The sequence below is a fragment of the Nilaparvata lugens genome, chromosome 9 (assembly GCF_014356525.2).
Source record: "Nilaparvata lugens isolate BPH chromosome 9, ASM1435652v1, whole genome shotgun sequence".
In the NCBI taxonomy this organism is placed as follows: Eukaryota; Metazoa; Arthropoda; class Insecta; order Hemiptera; family Delphacidae; genus Nilaparvata; species Nilaparvata lugens.
Window position 1 is genome coordinate 11,643,986 of NC_052512.1, and position 19,896 is coordinate 11,663,881.

Consider the following 19,896-nt stretch of genomic DNA (forward strand, 5'->3'; position numbering starts at 1 on the left):
GTTACTAGTGACTCCCTAGGTTAGAGGACTCTCTCATAAACTGTTGTATTGTAATCTTTGAAACCCGATACTTTCAATTATACAGAATTGATGATAATCATGGAAACATATAAATATTTCTTCAACAAGGATAATTAAATTTAACAGTAGTTTTTATTGAGGATCCTATTGTACCAAAATTTAATCCCAATAAATTATACTTTTATTCTTGGATTCTATTCATAGGGTTTAATAATGTTTTTTATTTTATCAATTCGATTATTCTTGGAATTTTATTCCTCTCTTATATTTTGTAATATTTCGTTGGCAGCCCTGCCGAGCAGTACTAACTGCTGTACCATAGAATTTTCTCTCACTGTCACGTCATTTTGGTAATAGTCCGGGCGCAAATATGTCATGAATTAATAAGGCACTCCGTGGTCATTTTTGAGTGACAGCCGTGGAAGATGTCTCAATTTTCCGTTAGGTCTAGCATGATAAGGATTGTGATGATGATGAGTCGAAATCACAGGCATACACCTCTGAAACAAGATGGCCAAGAAAATTTTCAGGGTTTTGCTATATCGCTTGTATTTCAATAACTGTTCAAGATATTCAACCGTTTTTTTAGATGAAAATGTTTTAAAAATCTTCCTCTACAATTTGTGTTCTATAAAATTTTCCCATAAAACGCAATTTTTTTTTAGTTTCCTTTTCAAATTGTAGGTTTTTAACCTTCATAAGGCCCAAAAAACGTTTTTTTTTCTAAATTTGTTCAAATTTCATTCCATTATAGCTTTTTTTGTGCAAGAATATGCAGGGTGGAAAGTGAAATATTGTCCCCGAAAAATGTATGTTCCAAGTTTTTGAAGTTGAATGAATAATGAAAATAGTGGTCGAAATGAGATGATTCTCTCGAACATCATTGTTTGGTTAATTCTAAACACTGGTGGTAAAACCAATCCGATATCTCTCACTATAAGTGAATAACAAGCGATATAAAAATTTCTGTTAATAATGACCACCATCTTGAATTTTCCAATGAAGTCAAATATTTTCGTTGTTTCTATCATTGATATTCTTATTCGTCTTGTTGTAACGAAGAGATAAAGACCATTTGCAAATCTCTATCTTAATGTAGTCATGAAAAAATCGATTTTGTAGTTCTAGCTTCTTACGTCATGCGAATGGAAAAACGCACTAAAAAGCATGCAGGGTTTTCTTTGGAGGGCGCTGGAGAATTCATTTTTTGACGTACGAATATTTAGTTCCAAAGGTGAAAAACGCTCTAAACTTCATAGATTTGAAATTTCTCTGTATCTCTTGCACAAAAAAGTTATAATGGAATGAAATTTCAACAAATTTAGAAAAACGTTTTTTTTTTGGGGCCTTATGAAGGTTATAACTAAAAAATATGCATTTTAGAGGAAAATTTTAGAACACAAATTGTAGAGGAAGATTTTTAGAACATTTTCGTTTAAAAAAACGGTTGAATATCTTGAGCCCTGAAAATTTTGGCGGCCATCTTGTTTCTGAGGTGTTTGCCTGTGATTTCGACTTATCATCATCACAATCCTTATTATGCTAGACCTAACGAAGGAATTGAGACATCTTCCACGGCTGTTACTCAAAAATGACAACGGAATGACATTTGCGTCCGGACTATAAAGCAAGATGGGCTAAAATATATGCAAAAGCAAAAGGCTAAAACTTTTCTAAATTTAACTATGTAATTATTTTATTTTTAAATTTAATATGAATGGGCCTTCTTTATATAATTATTCCAAGCTCAAGTTCTATTTTCCTTGGATGGGTAAGTTGGAGTTTAATATCTGAATTCTGATTCTTTGTATCCTAGGTAACTTTTACCTAGTTAGATTAAAAAAAAGTATTCTATGAATTATTTACTCTGAACTCTAAAGTTTCTTACAGTTGAGTGTTCCACCAACATTTTTTTTTCATACATTTTCATCTTCTCCTAATTCAACTAATTAATGGAACGTAATTTGTATTTCTATTCTTGGCGAACCTATGGCAATTATCCTGTTACTGTATTTTAATACTTGCACAAGAACATGTAACTGTGATTCATCAATCTTTAGAATAATTTCTTGACTGTGTGATGTTTAAATTATGCATTAAATAATTATTCAACAAGAATGCGAAGATAAATAAAATTTTATTCTCTACTCGAACTCCAACAATAGGTCAAAGTTTACAACATAAAACGGAATTCAGTTTTTCAACCAGGAACTGATTGAAGATGAAAATACGATATAAGATAGATAAGTATTAAATTGGATCTTCTCATCGACATTTTCCGGCAAGGTTCTCAGAATTCATCATACTTTCGACGACTATTCACAAACCATTACTTTCCATAAGTGCGGTGAAAAATATTCAAAGGGATCACGAACTTTCAAGAACATTTTAGTAATCTCCGATTCTGTTAAACTTGTAATCTTTCATGGTTTAGGCTTATTTAATTCTCTGGTTTTGTTTTATTTTATTATACATTTTGATGCTGACCCTAAAAGTTCTTTGAATTCATCTTCTTAACCTGATCTTTAGCATAGTTTCATGTCATTATTGGTGGGATTCACTCAGATTTAACTATTCACGAGACTCTAGGTCCAGTATTTCCAATTATTGTTCATCTATTCTCAACATTGAGAATGGGTTGCAACACTTACCTAACTTGAAATAGGAAATTACACTTTAAAAATTCCTCTCTCGCTTCTACATCGTTGAGCCTCATATAAATCCAAATGCATTTTTTCAAATGAGAAGGTGGTCATGTGATACATGAGAGTTCCAAGATAAAAATAGATGGCAAAAACTGCATATTGATATCTCAACACGTATCAGTTTGTTCATGTAAAAGTTGTAAATTATGTTTTATATTAACCAGCTGAAATCATGTGTCTGCGCATGAAGGACTTTCTGTGTGATAGTGTAGTCGCCTAATTGCATTCAATGAATTCTTCAGCTGAGTAAGTCACAACAATTTTTTATGCCCTTTCAACGTTATTTTTATATCCTGTAAAAGGACGAAAAAGTGCGTTAATTTTGTTGTTCAACGAACTTGGCCTGTAAAAAGGTTAGAAGAATACGTGTTCAAAATTTGAAGCTGATTCATCAATTCTTTCTAAAGTTATTGTAGAACGTACAAATAGACAGACAACGACTTTAGCCTTCTGTAAGTCAAAAGTAAAAACTTGCTTACGCTCGTTCAATAAAGTTGGCATCCAATTAAGATTGGGTTGCAATTCTTGTAAGTCATCATACAAAGCAGATACCTATATCGTTCTTTCTTATCCTCCTCAGCGTTGCCAAATCGTTTCTATGTTGTGAAATTGTTGCTAAGGTTTAAGGTTGTTATCTGATTGACACTTTTTCATTTTTGATTGAGATTTGTTTGTTTTTTGAAGCGCAGATTGTTATTTTAATAAGTGATAGAAGCTTAGCCTACATTTTGATTTGGACTGTAGTATAAGAAACAGTTTTGGGCTGAAGCCTTTTGGGTTTCCTCACTAAAGTGTAATAATAGTAAATGACAAAATTAATAGATAGTCTATCACATTATACGATTCATCACATTCTACATTTTTTTCCAATTTATTTACTCCAAAATTGTCAGGTGGAAAATTGAAACAATAATGATCGACCTGGGCCTGTGAATTAACACCCATTCATAAACCATAATTGATAATACACAAGAAAGTTGTTACGCTTACTTGATGATTCTTGGCCATGAAATTGTGACACTTATCTGATGATTCTAGGCCATTTTCAACAATAGGAAGCAATAATTACTTTGATGTTTCAAATTCCAAAATTGAAGAAGAAACTGAGAGCAATTTTCAACGTCTCGTGTTAGCAATTCGCAAACGTTTTCATGGAACTCCTTAACACCAATGAATGCATTTTTGTATTTTGTGAAATATTGGTGTGTGGATGCTTCAGATTAGTAGTTGAAAACATTTGAGATTCACTTTGCATTATGAACATCATGATAGTTCCAACAGAGTTATCTCCAAGTACTCCAAGCACCATAATGAAAATAAAAATCTCATCAATAAATGAATGAATAAATAATTTTAAATAAATAAAAAAACACATCAAACCTATCGACCCACAAACATGACGTATAGAATAAACAGTTCCGTTTCATTCTAATAACGTCGGTTACAAAGCAATTGCTGCAGTTGTATAGCTCAGTGGTTCTCAAAGTGTGGGGCGTGGCCCCCAAGGGGGGCGCGATGAATGCTCAGGGGGGGGGCGCAAAACTTGGTTGGAAAATGTTTGAAATTTACTTCTAAAATAATTACAATAAGCTATCTTTCCATTTTCAAATTCAAAGGTGAGTAACTTTCACTCATAAAATATTTTTATCAAGCATATTGTCAAATTCAAATTCTCGATCAATAAGTGCTCCCTCAACATGATAGAAAAAGAAAACCTTATTGATCTCCAAGGTGACTTTGCGCTTAAAATGAAGTTTGAAGAATATTCTCTTACATCCTTCTAGATTGGTGTGCAAAAGGAACACCCAATTTCGAGTGAAAAGGCATTGAAGATATAGACTCCATTTGCTAAAATTTATCCTTGTGAAACTGGGTTTTCTGCTCTAGCTGCCATGAAAAGTGAATAGACCAAGACTCGATGTGACCCAGGAACTTAGAGTAGTGTTATCGGAGCTGACACCTCGTTTCAACAGACTCTGTGCGAAAAAAACAAGCTCATCCTTCACACTGACGCTCTTTGTATTGTTAATTTTTATGAGCAACAAAAATAACAACGATGTACTATAGTAGCTGTACTACCTGAATAAATTATAATTTATTGTTTGTATAGAATTTGTTGTTGTATTCTGATTGAGACTACTGCAACATTGGGTTATGTAGAGAATGTGCAGAACTCAACTAAATAAATATTGAGTGTAAAATATACGTATACGTATGTACAACATGTACAGTAGTCTATGCTTATAGATGTAGAGGGTCCGGCTAACAGCTGAATTATGCAGGGGGGTTTGAAGTAAAAAGTTTGAGAGCCACTGGTATAGCTAATTTTCCCAATCTACTTCAACTATCAGGGGATAATTCCAATGAATGATCTCGTCAATTTCCTGTCTGGTCATTAAAGAACATCTGACACAGGGTAAATGGTAGATAGGCCTCCTTTTGAAGCTTCAATGGAAGTAGAATTCTATTCAACTATAAGTGGAAAATTCCAACGTGAAATCACGTCAATTTTCTATCTGGCTATTGAAGAACATCTGCCACATGGTGAATAGGCCTCCTTTGAAGCTTCAATAGAAGTTGGATTCCATTAAACTATCAGTGGAAAATTCCAACGTGAAATCATTGAATTTTCTATCTGGTCATTGAAGAACATCTGTCACAGGGTAAATGGTAGACAGGCCTCCTTTTGAAGCTTCAATAGATGTAGAATTCTATTCAACTATTAGTGGGAAATTTCAACGAAAAATCACGTAAACTTTCTATCTGGTTATTGATAAACAACTTCCACAGGTTGAAAAGGCTTTCAAAGCTTTAATAGATGTAGGGTTCTATTGAACTATAAGTTGAAAACTCCAATGAGAAATCACTTCAATTTTCTATCTGGTTATTGATAAACATATTTCACAGGTTGAAAAGGCCTCCTTTCAAAGCTTTAATAGATGTAGGGTTCTATTGAACTATAAGTTGAAAATTCTAACGAGAAATCACTTCAATTTTCTATCTGGTCAGTGAAGAACATCTGCTACAGTGTAAATCGGCCTCCTTTTGAAGCTTCAATAGGATGTAGGATTCTGTAACTTAAGGCCTCAATAGCTCTATTCAACTATTTAGTCGAATCCTATTCAACTATCAGTGGGAAATTCCAACGAGAGATCACGTCAATTTCCTATTTGGTCATCGAAGAACATCTGTGAATAGGCCTCCTTTTGAAGCTTTAATAGATGTAGGATTTTATTGAACTGTTGGTGGAGAATTCCGACGAGAAATCACGTCAATTTTCTATTTTGTCATTGAAGAACATCTGTGAATAGGCCTCCTTTTGATGCTTTAATAGATGTGAATTCTATTCAACTATCAGTGGGAAATTTCAACATGGAATCAAGTCTATTTTATATTTGGTCATTGAAGAACATCTATAAATTGGCCTCCTTTTGAAACTTCAATAGATGTAGGATTTTATAACTCTAGGCCTCAATAGTTCACTGCTTCTAATACGTAATACCTGTCATGGATGAAAGTACATGAAAAGCTTCGGTACATACAGCATTCAACTTCATAAATACATTCCCTCTCAGACCCACCAGAGCAATTACAGTAATTGAATAGCTGCGACTAGTTCCATCACTAGAGGATTCCATATAAGTTTGATTCTTCCAGAGCAATTTCCTTTGAAACGTTCAGCGGTTGAAGTGAAGGCAAATCGAAGAAGATCCTCTTTATTGGCTGTAGCGAAAGACGAGTTGAGATTTTCACTTCAAACTGTCAGCATCAGATGGGTGGAAAACAATTATGCTATTGATGAGGACTGCTGACAGCATGATAAGCTCAATAGTTTAGAGTATGAAAAGGCTTGACTTATGGGACTTGGAGAGAATTTCCTACATGAAATTGGGTTTCAAGTTCCTCCACTTTGAAACGCAGGTTACGGATAAGTACATAAATTGAATTGCCAAGAAATGACTTCTTATTTGCTTGGTTCACTTTGGTCTATCGTGTTGGTTTATCGTGTTCTAGGTCTTGCCGTCATCTAGTAAAGACTGCAACTGTTCTGTGAAAGTGTACCTGAACATGAAATGACTTTGGGAGCACAGATTTCTTTATCGTGTGTTCACAGTTGTTGTTGATAAAAGAAGCAAACCGTGTTTTTTATTCATTTATTTACAATATCTCTTTGGAGACAACAGGTCGAAACCACCAACTGCCTCTTCAACTTAGATAATAATTATGTCAAGATACTATAAATTATAATATATCATGAAAATTCTCCTGCATAATAATTTATGATCTATATATTATATGAAAGAGAAATGAGACTCACTGACTGACTGACTGACTGACTGACTGACGGACTCACTCACTCACGGACACAAAACGTTCAAATTTGGTAGTTGGCCCTTTAGAGGCGCACTGAGAACGGATTTGAGAAAAATTCCAAAGATACGCCCAAAATCTGCGTTTTTCCAGCATTTTTTAGCGTTTTCTCAGCTTTATCGAGAACAAATGAACAGAAAATGTTCAAATTTACTACAGAAACTCAGCTGGGGTGTAATAATGTTGTGTTAGAAGGAATTTGAAATAAAGCCAAAGATACACCCAAAGTTAACGTTTTTTGCGTTTTCTCAGTTATTTCATCAAGTAATAGACATAAATTTGGTACAGAGGTTTAGCTAGGGTCTAAAAAAATTGTGATGGGGTGACTTTAATATTTCATCAAAGATACGCCCAAAATCAGAGTTTTCTCAGGTTTTCTGCGTTTTCTCAGTACTTTGACTTTCTGATGGAATGAAGCATGCTCAGATGAAAAATTCAGGCGAGCGAAGCGAGCCCACTGATCCCATTTTTGGACGATCCAGTCGGGGGTCGAACGGAGCCCCCTGTCTGGACGGATATGGCGAGCGAAGCGAGCCTGACGGCTAGTATTACTATAATACCAAAATAAAAATAACGTAATTAAACGATTAAACTAATTAAACCAAGTGTCGATGCAAATTAAGTTTGCAAATTAATCATGCTTATGAGTGCATCAATATCAAATCATATAATTAAACCCCATGCATTATTAAAATAATAAAGTAATTAAACTAAAACTTCACTCAAAAAGCATCACTCAAAATGTCTTATTAAGATACCAACGAAAAACTACCACAACTGCAACAAACCCAATACTAAAAAATAAATTTAAGAGAAAAGCAATCACCAGACACAGAACTGAGGGGGAGTGTTGATAGAATATTTGGACGATTTCAGACAGAAGTAGGAAATAGAAGAAGTTTTGTGATTTTGGGCAACAGTCTGTATTTTCTTTTCCCATTATTGTTAGCTCTTTTCAATAAATAAATAAATAGAATAAAATCATTTTTTTATTTTGTAATAATGTTATGATTTTTAATGTTTTTTTATGTTATAATTTTTTTTGATTGGTTGGCAGCCTTTTTCCATATCTGATTTTGTCTAGGATAAGGAAGAAGCTCGGAATTTTCAATAATGATAGAATGTATTTTTCGTTGATGTAATTTCCTCATTTATTCATCCTTTATACGTTTCTTGCAACGGAAAACCCAAGTCGCTGATCGACTTGGTGAGGCCGACGCCATTTTGTATTTTATTGAAAGGTTTTCAAGAAACGAAAATTGAACGTCGTAACGTTCTGTCGTCTCTCTGAAACACACAAACGAAACAAAAATCCTATCCTACACTATTGAACGAGCAACTTCTATTTTTATGTTTATATGTTTGGATGTTTAGATTTTTATATGTTCATATGTTTGTATTTCACCGGATCTCGAAAAAGGCTCTAACGATTCTCACGAAATTCAGAACATAGTATGTTTATAATATAAAGATTCGATTGAACTAGGTTTCATCCCTTGGAGAACTCGCTGAAGGAAATTAAAAGGATAATTATTAATCATCCTTGGAAAAACATCTGATAATAATTATTTCGTCGTCTGTTGGTGATGGAAGTGAGTGAGCGAGTTCATGCTTGGTGGACTGTGTCAAAATTATGACTCAGCTGTTGAACTTTTGTTATTATTCAATCAGGTACTTGGGTCCGGTTGCAAAAAAACCGGGTTATTTTCAATCCTGATTAATTCCAATAGATCCATCTTTTTTAAATGGTCTTCTCTGATTTGGTTCACGTGAAGTTAATCAGGATTAAAATCTAACCGGCTTTTGTGTAGCTGGGCCTTTGTGAGGGATATTTTTGCATTCCTCTGAAAATAATTCTCAATTTACTGTGATTAGATAGAACATTTCTATATGAATCTATCTATCTATATATATATATATATATATATATATATATATATATATATATATATAAAAGCGAAATGGCACTCACTCACTGACTGACTGACTCACTCACTCGCAGAACTAAAAATCTACCGGACAAAAAACGTTCAAATATGGTAGGTATGTTCAGTTGGCCCTTTAGAGGCGCACTAAGAAATCTTTTGGCAATATTTTAACTCTAAGGGTGGTTCTTAAGGGTTTAAAGTTCTTCTTTTAGCATGTATATTCTTCTTATTCTCTCAATTATAATTGAAAAATGTCCATACCATATGTTAATATAGAACTATAATCTAGAGAGAGTACCTCTTCGAAACAGTTGTTAACTGGTAACTAAATTGATAATTTTGTCAGGTTGGCATTAAGTTGAGTTGACTTTGTTAGGTTGGCACCAAGTTGAAGATTGAAATGCATTAATCGCGGAAAAATTGATTGGGCACTGCTACTTCAATCAGAGCTATTCCTGGGAATATTATATTATTAGTCGTCAGGCTCGCTTCACTCGCCATATCCGTTTAGCCAGACGTCTGGACCCCCGACTGGATTGTCCTAACATGTGATCGTCCTACAAATGAAAAATGCAGGCGAGCGAAGCGATCCTGCTGATCCCCATTCTTGGACGATCCAGTCGGTGGTCCAGGGGGCGGAGCTCCCTGGCTAGACGGATATGGTGAGCGAAGCGAGCCTGACGGCTAGTGTTATTATAATTTCTTCTTTCGTAATAAATGTTTTATGCTTTTGTACTTCAGAGCGAAGCTCGGTCTCCGATAGTTATGTTTTAATTGGTCTGGTTGAGCTTATAATTTCAAATGGTAATATGTTGATACTACTAGAATTGTTTAATTGTCTGTTGATAAAGACAAATAATGAAAAGTTATTTGATCAGCTGTTTTAGCACACTTTAAATTTGGACAATATGAACGTCAACAATGCTTGTCGTCGTCGACTGCGGAAATTTACGCACAAACAAAAATGCACCTTCAAGTCGAAAACAAATGCACTGGTACTTCCAATGATTTCCTATAGGCCGAACAAAAAGTGAGAAGGTCTTCCCCTGAGTTTTCTCGTTGCAAGAAACTTATAAAGGATCCATGGAGGAGAAATAAATGATGAAATTGAATCAACGAAAAATACATTCAATCATTATTGAAAATTCTGAGTTTATTCCTTATTCTGGAAAAAAATCAGATTTGGAGAAACCTGCCAACCAATCAAACGATTGAGCTGAAAGAAGAGGAAACAATCATTCCTGATAAATTTCCACTCGGAGAACCCAGAATCATGCGGCTCCATTTCGGCGTATGGCATGTTTGCGGTGAAATAGTGCGTACACATCTTGATGTTAATTAAAGTGGTGTTGAATTTTAAGTAAAGTAATTAGCAATAATCAATCATGTAGAGGAAACATTTCAAGTAATTTTATTATAACTAACTATTGTAATTGTAATTTATATAATATTTTCTGTAATTGATGTAGTGGTTTTAGTTTTTTTTTGGGAAAATAAACATTTATTTATTTATGTATTTATTTTATCTTATCATGTTTAGATTCTAACCTGGGCAAGCGCTGATCGACTTGGTGAGGCCGACGCCATTTTGTAGTTTATTGAAAGGTTTTCATGAAACGAAATTTAAACGTCGTGATGTTCTGTCGTCTCTCTGAAACACACAAACGAAACAAAAATTACCAATAAACCAATTAATACTAGTAACTAACTGTTGTCTATTTGATGAATCATGGAGAATAATATTCATTGAACGATAAAAAACAATTTCTTTATTGTCACGCTTGAAGGATAATTTTGTAATGATATTCATTAATCTAAAATCATATCTGTACATTCAATCACCAACACGCCACTCACTCATTCATCAATCTACTGAATTTTATATAACATAAAAAAAATCAACTGAACCAAATTTGACACTTTCGTGTTATCGGATGAGAACGTTAAATTGTCGGTCCCGGCGAAATAACACTTATAGTCCGGGCGCAAATGTCATTCCGTGGTCATTTTTGGGTAACAACCGTGGAAGATGACTTAATTTCTACGTTAGGTCTTTCATAATAAGGATCATGATGATGATAGGTCGGAATCACAGGCAAACACCTCGGAAACAAGATGGCCGCCAAAATTTTCAGGGTTTTGCTATATCGCTTGTATTTCAATAACCGTTCAAGATATTCAATCGTTTTTCAAGACGAAAATATTTTAAAAATCGTCTTCTACAATTTTTGTTCAATAAAAGTTTCCTCTAAAATGCATATTTTTTTAGTTATAACCTTCAAAAGCCCAAAAAAACGTATTTTCTAATTTTTATCAAATTTAATTCCTGTATAACCATTTTTTCGTGCAAGAGATATATATATAAATATTATGAATATGAAATTTAGAGAGTTTTTTCAACTTTGGAACGATATATCTTCATGCGTTATACGTCAAGAAATGAGTTCTCCAGCGCCCTCCAAAGAAAACCCTGCACGGTTTCTGCTGCGTTTTTCCATGCGCATGAGGTAACAAGCTAGAACTATAAAATCGATTTTTTCATGACTACTTCAAGATAGATACTTGCAAATGGTTTCAATCTCTTCGTCACACCAAGCCGAATAAGAATATTAATGATGGAAACGACGAAAATATTCGACATCATTGAAAAGTGCAAGATGGCGGTCATTATTGACAAAAATTTTTATATCGCTTGCTATTTAGTCATTGTGAGAGATATCGGATTGGTTTTATCACCAAAGTGTTCAGAATTAACCGAACAATGATTTTCAAGGGAATCGACTCATTTCGACCACTCTTTTTATGATTTTTTTAACTTCAAAAACTTGTAACATACATTTTTCTGGGACAATATTTTACTTTCCAATAACACTAGCGTATTCTATGTCTACTGCGAATACATTTACAGGGTGGAAAGTAGAATATGTTCCCAGAAAAATGTATGTTACAAGTTTCTGGAGTTGAAAAAATCATGAAAAGAGTGGTCGTAATTTTCGAGTTTGCCTGTGATTTCGACTTCATCAGCATCACGATTCTTATTAAGCTAGACCTAACTAAGAAATTGAGACATCATACACGGCTGTTACCCAAAAATGACCACGGAGTGCCTTATTCATGACATTTGCGCCCGAACTATATCTTATCAACGGAGCTAAAAGTCTGCTGGACCAAATACTTCCAAATTCGCAGGTATATTTCCAGTTAGAACGAGATAACAATTTCAAATATACTTGTAAATAGAACTTCAAATGTTTTTCAACAAAATATGAAAAAATAATGTACCAATTTTGTACAGCTGGAGTCTAGAAATGTCTTTGTCAGTTTCAATTTTAATTTATTGGGAAAAAGATTATACAATGTAGTAAATCAGTGAAGATGCGACAGGCACACTGCCCAAAACCGCACTCCACACAAAATAATACAGAAGGAAAAAAAAAACTTATACAGAAATTAAACAAACTTCAGAATTATTGGTTAAGATAAAGATAAAGATAAAGATAAGCACAAAATTTTGTGTTTTTCTGCGTTCCTTCAACTTCTTCAAGAACAAATTGACAAAAAACATAAAAACTCAATGGATTAGTTTCTATTATCATAAAACTAGTTATTATCAAATTGACATTGGTTCAAAAAATAGCTTACTGTGACATTTTGGTGTGTATTGTGAACAGAGAGTATAGAATGTAATTACTATACTATCTGAATGTGAAGGGTTCCAATTGCTATTATCATTCATGTCAGCATCATTTTCAATAATAATGAGAAAGATGATAATACTTATAGAATTGAGTTTTGGGGAAAATATTGTCTGCAACTGATGTTTAAACGATTCGCCAAACTGGATGGATGGCCAAACGCTTCATTCGTTCCATGTCGTTTGGCAATGATTGGTTTTGTATACAAGTTGCACAAATAGCTATTCTGATGCAATACGCAATTACTCTTATTTGATATTGGTTTGTATGAATTGATAGAGTTTGAACAGATAGTCTTCAATTCTTATGAAAAGATACCCAAAAATAGCATTCCCATTATTGTAGTTCTGATTATGACACTGACACAGAGTTGATGGCAATGTTAGAAAGAATAAAATCAGATATTTGATATTGGTTTGTATGAATTGATAGACTTTGAACAGATAGTCCACGATTCTTGGGAAAAGATACCCAAAAATAGCATTCCCATTATTATAGTTGTGATGACACTGACACAGAGTTGATGACAATGTGAAAGAGAATAAAATCAGGGTACACAGGAGAGAAAGAACAAGTCTCTGGGTCAAAAAGCATCGTCATCACAACATTGCACGTCACTGGTGGTGAGGGGGTGAAGAGGGGTGTTGGAACAGAAAGGACCCTTCAGAGGCTGTTTGGGGTGGGTGGCTGCAGCCCCCCAAATCGATGCTCCAAGTGACGTAGCAGCACACGCTGCTGTGTATGGAGATGAAGAGAAGAAAAGAGAGAAAGAGGGTAATTGAGTGGTTGCGGGGTGGAAGTGAGAGGGGATGTGGGTGGGAATGGAGAGCGCTACAGGTCACAAGTGATAAGTTGTGGCATTGGAGTTGGAGCAAGGGGGTGCACTATTCTACAGGTGGCCTATCAAAGCCCCCCTTCTAGTACTATTTCAGCTCTTTACACGTTATTTTCCACGTTGGTGGATGGTATCTCCCACATTCTCACTCACTCTCAAACTCTTTTTCTCTCTCTCACTCTGTGTGGCAGAGAGGCCCTAGAGTCCTAACTCCGCCCTAATCTAAAGATTAGAGTTGTGTTTGTTCGTTCAACAAAACATGTCAACTTATGGATTGTAGACTGAGAAAACGAGTGTGATTAAGATATCCAAATTTTGCACATAAATTCTAGAAATATCAATCTCGTGCACCTCGAAACTCAATTTTCAATTCTCCTTCTAGATGATCCAGAATTAATGTTCAAATTTCATTTATGGAACATAAATGTATTATAATTGAAATGTACATACCATTATTATGTTAATATCCTAAACTATTAAACAAACAACTTCTGTTTATATGTTTAGATGTTTGGATGTTTGTATTTCACCGGATCTCGAAACGGCTCTAACGATTCTCACGAAAATCAGAACATAGTAGGTTAATAATATAAAGATTCGATTGAACTAGGTCTCATCCCTTGGAAAACTCTCTGAAGGACATTAAAAGGATAATTATTATTCATCCTTGAAAAAACAGCTGTTAATAATTATTTCGTCGTCTGTTGGTGATGGAAGTGAGTGAGCGAGTTCATGTTTGTGGGACTGTGTCAAAATTATGACTTAGGTGTTGAACTTTTGTAATCATTCAATCAGGTACTTAGTGCCGGTTGCAAAAAAGCCGGGCTATTTTCAATCCTGATTGATACCAGTAGATCTATCTTTTTGAAATGGTCTTATCTGATTTCGTTTACGTGGAGTTAATCAGGATCAAAATTTAACCGGCTTTTGTGCAACTGGGCCTTTGTGGGGGAAATTTTTGTATTCCTCTGGGAATTAATCTCAATTTACTGTGATTTGATAGAACATTTCTGTATGAATGTAATTATAATTTCTTCTTTCGTAATAAATGTTTTATGCTTTTGTACTCCAGAGCGAAGCTCGGTCCCCGATATTAGAACGATAATCTATAGAGACTAAACTACCTCTTTGAAACAGATGGTTAAAATTGGTTACTAAATTAATAACCAGTCCAATTTTGTCAGGTTAACATTAAGATAAGGAAAGTTTCTGAACAAGATTTGAGTTCTAATACTTTATTAAGTTAGCACCAAGTTGAAGAGCTTCTCTGTACTATAATAGAGGAAAGAACTGGCTTTTACACGTACGGGATAGCGCAATTACTATGTTTGACGCATCATCACTTCTAAACTACTGGACTGAGATTAACTTGAAAATTTGCTTATAAATTCTTAATCAATTGAGGATGCTTCTAGGCCTACTTCAAATTCACATTGCAATGTTTGATAACTCTACTGAGCATGGAGAACGTTCGCGTGACCACTTTCTCAAGCCAGCTCCTAGCTGGAAGAAGAAGAAGAAGAACAAGAAGAAGAAAAAGAAGAAGAAGAAGAAGAAAAAGAAGAAGAAGATGAAGAAGAAGAAGAAGAAGATGAAGAAAAAAGTGGAAGAATAAGTTTTTAGAGTGAATTAAGAAATGGGAAGCAAGTGGTGAGAAGATAGTGAAAATTGAGACAGTAAGGATGAAATTGAACGGAGACTACTGGCTTGAGAAAGTGGTCACGCGAACGTTCTCCATGCTCAGTAGAGTTATCAAACATTGCAATGTGAATGGAGAGAACGTTTGAAAACTGCTTATGGTTAGGCTCATTCAAATATATAAACAGTAATTTAGAGGTGCGTGTGAATGGGGGATCCTATTCGAATTCAATTACTACCCATTCTACTATTTCATATAACATTTTTGACCGAGCGAAGAGAGGTCTAAGATTCAAGTCGACGGTTTGGCATTTCTCTTGATGATTAAATGTTTGAATGTTTATATGTTGCGCATTTATGGCGAAACGCGGAAATAGATTTCCATGAAATTTGACAGGTATGTTCCTTTTTTAATTGCGCGTCGACGTATATACAAGGATTTTGGAAATTTTGAATTTCAAGGATAATATAAAAGGAAAAAGGAGGCTTTTTCATACGCCAGTATTAGAGTAAAAATCAGACTATAGAATTATTCATCATAGATCAGGTGACAAGTGATTACACAGATGTGTGGAGAAGCCAGTCTATTGCTGTATTTCCATAAGGTCTATAGTTTCAATCAGGTACTTGTGGATGAGAATACTGCGTGAGGTCTACTGTTCACAGGACTACTAGTATTCTCAAATTGACTTCCAAATTATTATCAATTTAATTCTATCAATGGAATTTCAGAATATCCTCAGGCAACCTAAGATGAAGAGATTGTATTTCTCTATTCATGTAAATTATAATACAGAGTTGGGCAGGGAGGTATGGATGATTTGAAAATAACAGTTACCCACTCATTTTTAAACGAAACTCAAAATTTATTTTTTCAATGTGTACCTACCGTGGATTTTGTCATTATGAAAATTAATGAGGGGGAAATTTGAACATTGATTATGCACGAAAAATAACATCTGTCAAATGCTGTTCGTTTTTGTCCATACACTCCTGTAGACGTTGTGAGAAGTTGTCCATACTCCTCTGAAGCATTGCACGTGGTACCGCCCGAATTTATTGTGTTATTGTTCTACTCAGGGCTCCAAGAGTTCGTGGTTTGTTTATGTATATACGTGCTTTCAGGTAGCCCCATGAAAAATGGTCACAAGGTGACTGGTCCGGTGACCGAAGAGGCTCCACATCTACTCGCAACGAAATGAGGCGTCCAGGGAAGGTCTGCCTTACAAATTCCAAAGCTGTTCTCGATGTAAGGCATGTTGCCTCATCTTGTTGAAATTATACAGTATTGACGTTGATACGTCGTCTTCTCAATTGTGACAGAGAAAAATTCACGCAGCATCGTTAGGTACATCCATATTAACAGTGACGGTTCGACCGTTTTCTCGAAAAAAGTAAAGGTCAATAATTGTTAGTTTTGTGGGGCTACCTGAAAGCAAGTATATACATGAACAAACACCGAGCCCTTGAAGCCCTGAGTGAAACAATAACACAAGAAATTTGAACAGATGCATTTAACAGATGTGATTTCCCGTACACAATCTATGTTCTAATTTTTTCCTCTTTAATTTTTGTTATGACAACACCCGAGGTGCACATGAAAAAAACATTGAGTTTCGTTTGGAAATTAGTGTTTAGCCACTGCTAATATCAGGGGACCCTGCTTCGCTCTGGAGTGAAGGCATAGAAAATTTGTAACGAAAGATTGAATTTATAGTTTATATTTTTTCAGTCGTACAATTATTTTTACAGTTATATGAGGAGGCACAACAGGCTTATACCCAAAACTGTCATTTTTCAAATTAATACTACAGTCCAAATCAAAATCTAGGTTAAGCTACTATCACTCATCAATGTAACAATTTATTTACACTTCAAAAAACAAATACATAATCAGTTGCAAATAGATATACTATGAATTCGATTAAGATGATGTTTGCTACAATATTCGTTAATATACTATTTACTATTCTACACTAACAGCATCTAGTTACTATTTTGTACTTTCGGAAGTGAACATGTTTTCTAAAAAAAGGGAAATAAACAAAAATAAGTTTTTCTTGCTGGATTATTCTTCTCGTGAGATCAGCTGAGGAATAACCCACACATGCACTCGCTCACTCACTTCTATTACGGTATCGACAGACGACAAAATTACCAGCTTTTTTTCAAGGACGTATTTATCCTTTCAATGTCCTTCAGCGAGTTATCCCAGGGTTGAGACCTAGTGTAATCGAATTTTCTTATCATAAACCTACTTTGTTCCAAATTTCGTGAGGATCGTTAGAGCCGTTATATGAACAGAAATTGCTCCTTAATAGTATTATGATTTCAAATCATCTATGCCTCACTGCCCAACCCTATATAAGCTGGCTTCTGCACACATTCACAATAAAAATGACAATGTCACTGTTATTTCAATTTGAAACTAATTATTTCATGAGTTCCGTATTGTAGTTTTATGAAGTTGAAGATATGTAGTTTTATGAAATTTGAACATTGATTATGCACGAAAAATAACATCTGTCAAATGCTGTTCGTTTTTGTCCATACACTCCTGTAGACGTTGTGAGAAGTTGTCCATACTCCTCTGAAGCATTGCACGTGGTACCGCCCGAATTTATTGTGTTATTGTTCTACTCAGGGCTCCAAGAGTTCGTGGTTTGTTTATGTATATACGTGCTTTCAGGTAGCCCCATGAAAAATGGTCACAAGGTGACTGGTCCGGTGACCGAAGAGGCTCCACATCTACTCGCAACGAAATGAGGCGTCCAGGGAAGGTCTGCCTTACAAATTCCAAAGCTGTTCTCGATGTAAGGCATGTTGCCTCATCTTGTTGAAATTATACAGTATTGACGTTGATACGTCGTCTTCTCAATTGTGACAGAGAAAAATTCACGCAGCATCGTTAGGTACATCCATATTAACAGTGACGGTTCGACCGTTTTCTCGAAAAAAGTAAAGGTCAATAATTGTTAGTTTTGTGGGGCTACCTGAAAGCAAGTATATACATGAACAAACACCGAGCCCTTGAAGCCCTGAGTGAAACAATAACACAAGAAATTTGAACAGATGCATTTAACAGATGTGATTTCCCGTACACAATCTATGTTCTAATTTTTTCCTCTTTAATTTTTGTTATGACAACACCCGAGGTGCACATGAAAAAAACATTGAGTTTCGTTTGGAAATTAGTGTTTAGCCACTGCTAATATCAGGGGACCCTGCTTCGCTCTGGAGTGAAGGCATAGAAAATTTGTAACGAAAGATTGAATTTATAGTTTATATTTTTTCAGTCGTACAATTATTTTTACAGTTATATGAGGAGGCACAACAGGCTTATACCCAAAACTGTCATTTTTCAAATTAATACTACAGTCCAAATCAAAATCTAGGTTAAGCTACTATCACTCATCAATGTAACAATTTATTTACACTTCAAAAAACAAATACATAATCAGTTGCAAATAGATATACTATGAATTCGATTAAGATGATGTTTGCTACAATATTCGTTAATATACTATTTACTATTCTACACTAACAGCATCTAGTTACTATTTTGTACTTTCGGAAGTGAACATGTTTTCTAAAAAAAGGGAAATAAACAAAAATAAGTTTTTCTTGCTGGATTATTCTTCTCGTGAGATCAGCTGAGGAATAACCCACACATGCACTCGCTCACTCACTTCTATTACGGTATCGACAGACGACAAAATTACCAGCTTTTTTTCCAAGGACGTATTTATCCTTTCAATGTCCTTCAGCGAGTTATCCCAGGGTTGAGACCTAGTGTAATCGAATTTTCTTATCATAAACCTACTTTGTTCCAAATTTCGTGAGGATCGTTAGAGCCGTTATATGAACAGAAATTGCTCCTTTAATAGTATTATGATTTCAAATCATCTATGCCTCACTGCCCAATCCTATATAAGCTGGCTTCTGCACACATTCACAATAAAAATGACAATGTCGCTGTTATTTCAATTTGAAACTAATTATTTCATGAGTTCCGTATTGTAGTTTTATGAAGTTGGAGATATGTAGTTTTATGAAGTATGAAGATTCATTGATCCAAGAATCATTGAAAGTAATTCTAATTTAAATTACAAGATATTGTAATGTAACTACAGAAATCTGCGGTTCTTCAACAAATAGTCGATTCTCATGAAATGATATGATAAAATGTATTTTCCATTATAACACAGCTAGAGAAAGATTTCTACCTAGAAATTTTGTTTGGAGTTGATTGCTGTATGTGGTACATCCAGCATTCATCCAGATACAGCCAGATACATCCAGCGATCATTCAGTTACATCCAGCAATCATCCACATACATCCACTAATCCTCCAGATACATCCAGCAATCATCCACATACATCCAGTAATCCTCCAGATACATCCAGCAATAATCCACATACATCCAGTAATCCTCCAGATACATCCAGCAATAATCCACATACATCCAGTAATCCTCCAGATACATCCAGCAATAATCCACATACATCCAGTAATCCTCCAGATACATCCAGCAATAATCCACATACATCCAGTAATCCTCCAGATACATCCAGCAATAATCCACATACATCCAGTCATCCTCCAGATACATCCAGCAATCATCCACATACATCCAGTAATCCTCCAGATACATCCAGCAATCATCCACATACATCCAGTAATCCTCCAGATACATCCAGCA

General features: G+C 34.8%; 1 protein-coding gene across 1 annotated transcript in view; it reads right to left on the reverse strand.

Annotated features, from left to right (window-relative positions):
• LOC111054087 (ras-specific guanine nucleotide-releasing factor 2-like) overlaps window positions 1–19,896 on the reverse strand; it is a 432,594-nt gene that overhangs the window by 391,473 nt on the left and 21,225 nt on the right. The window contains exon 2 of the mRNA XM_039435485.1: window positions 10,574–10,676. Coding sequence (XP_039291419.1) covers window positions 10,574–10,612 — 39 coding nt within the window. The 5' untranslated portion in view covers window positions 10,613–10,676. The remainder of the gene's footprint in view (window positions 1–10,573; window positions 10,677–19,896) is intronic.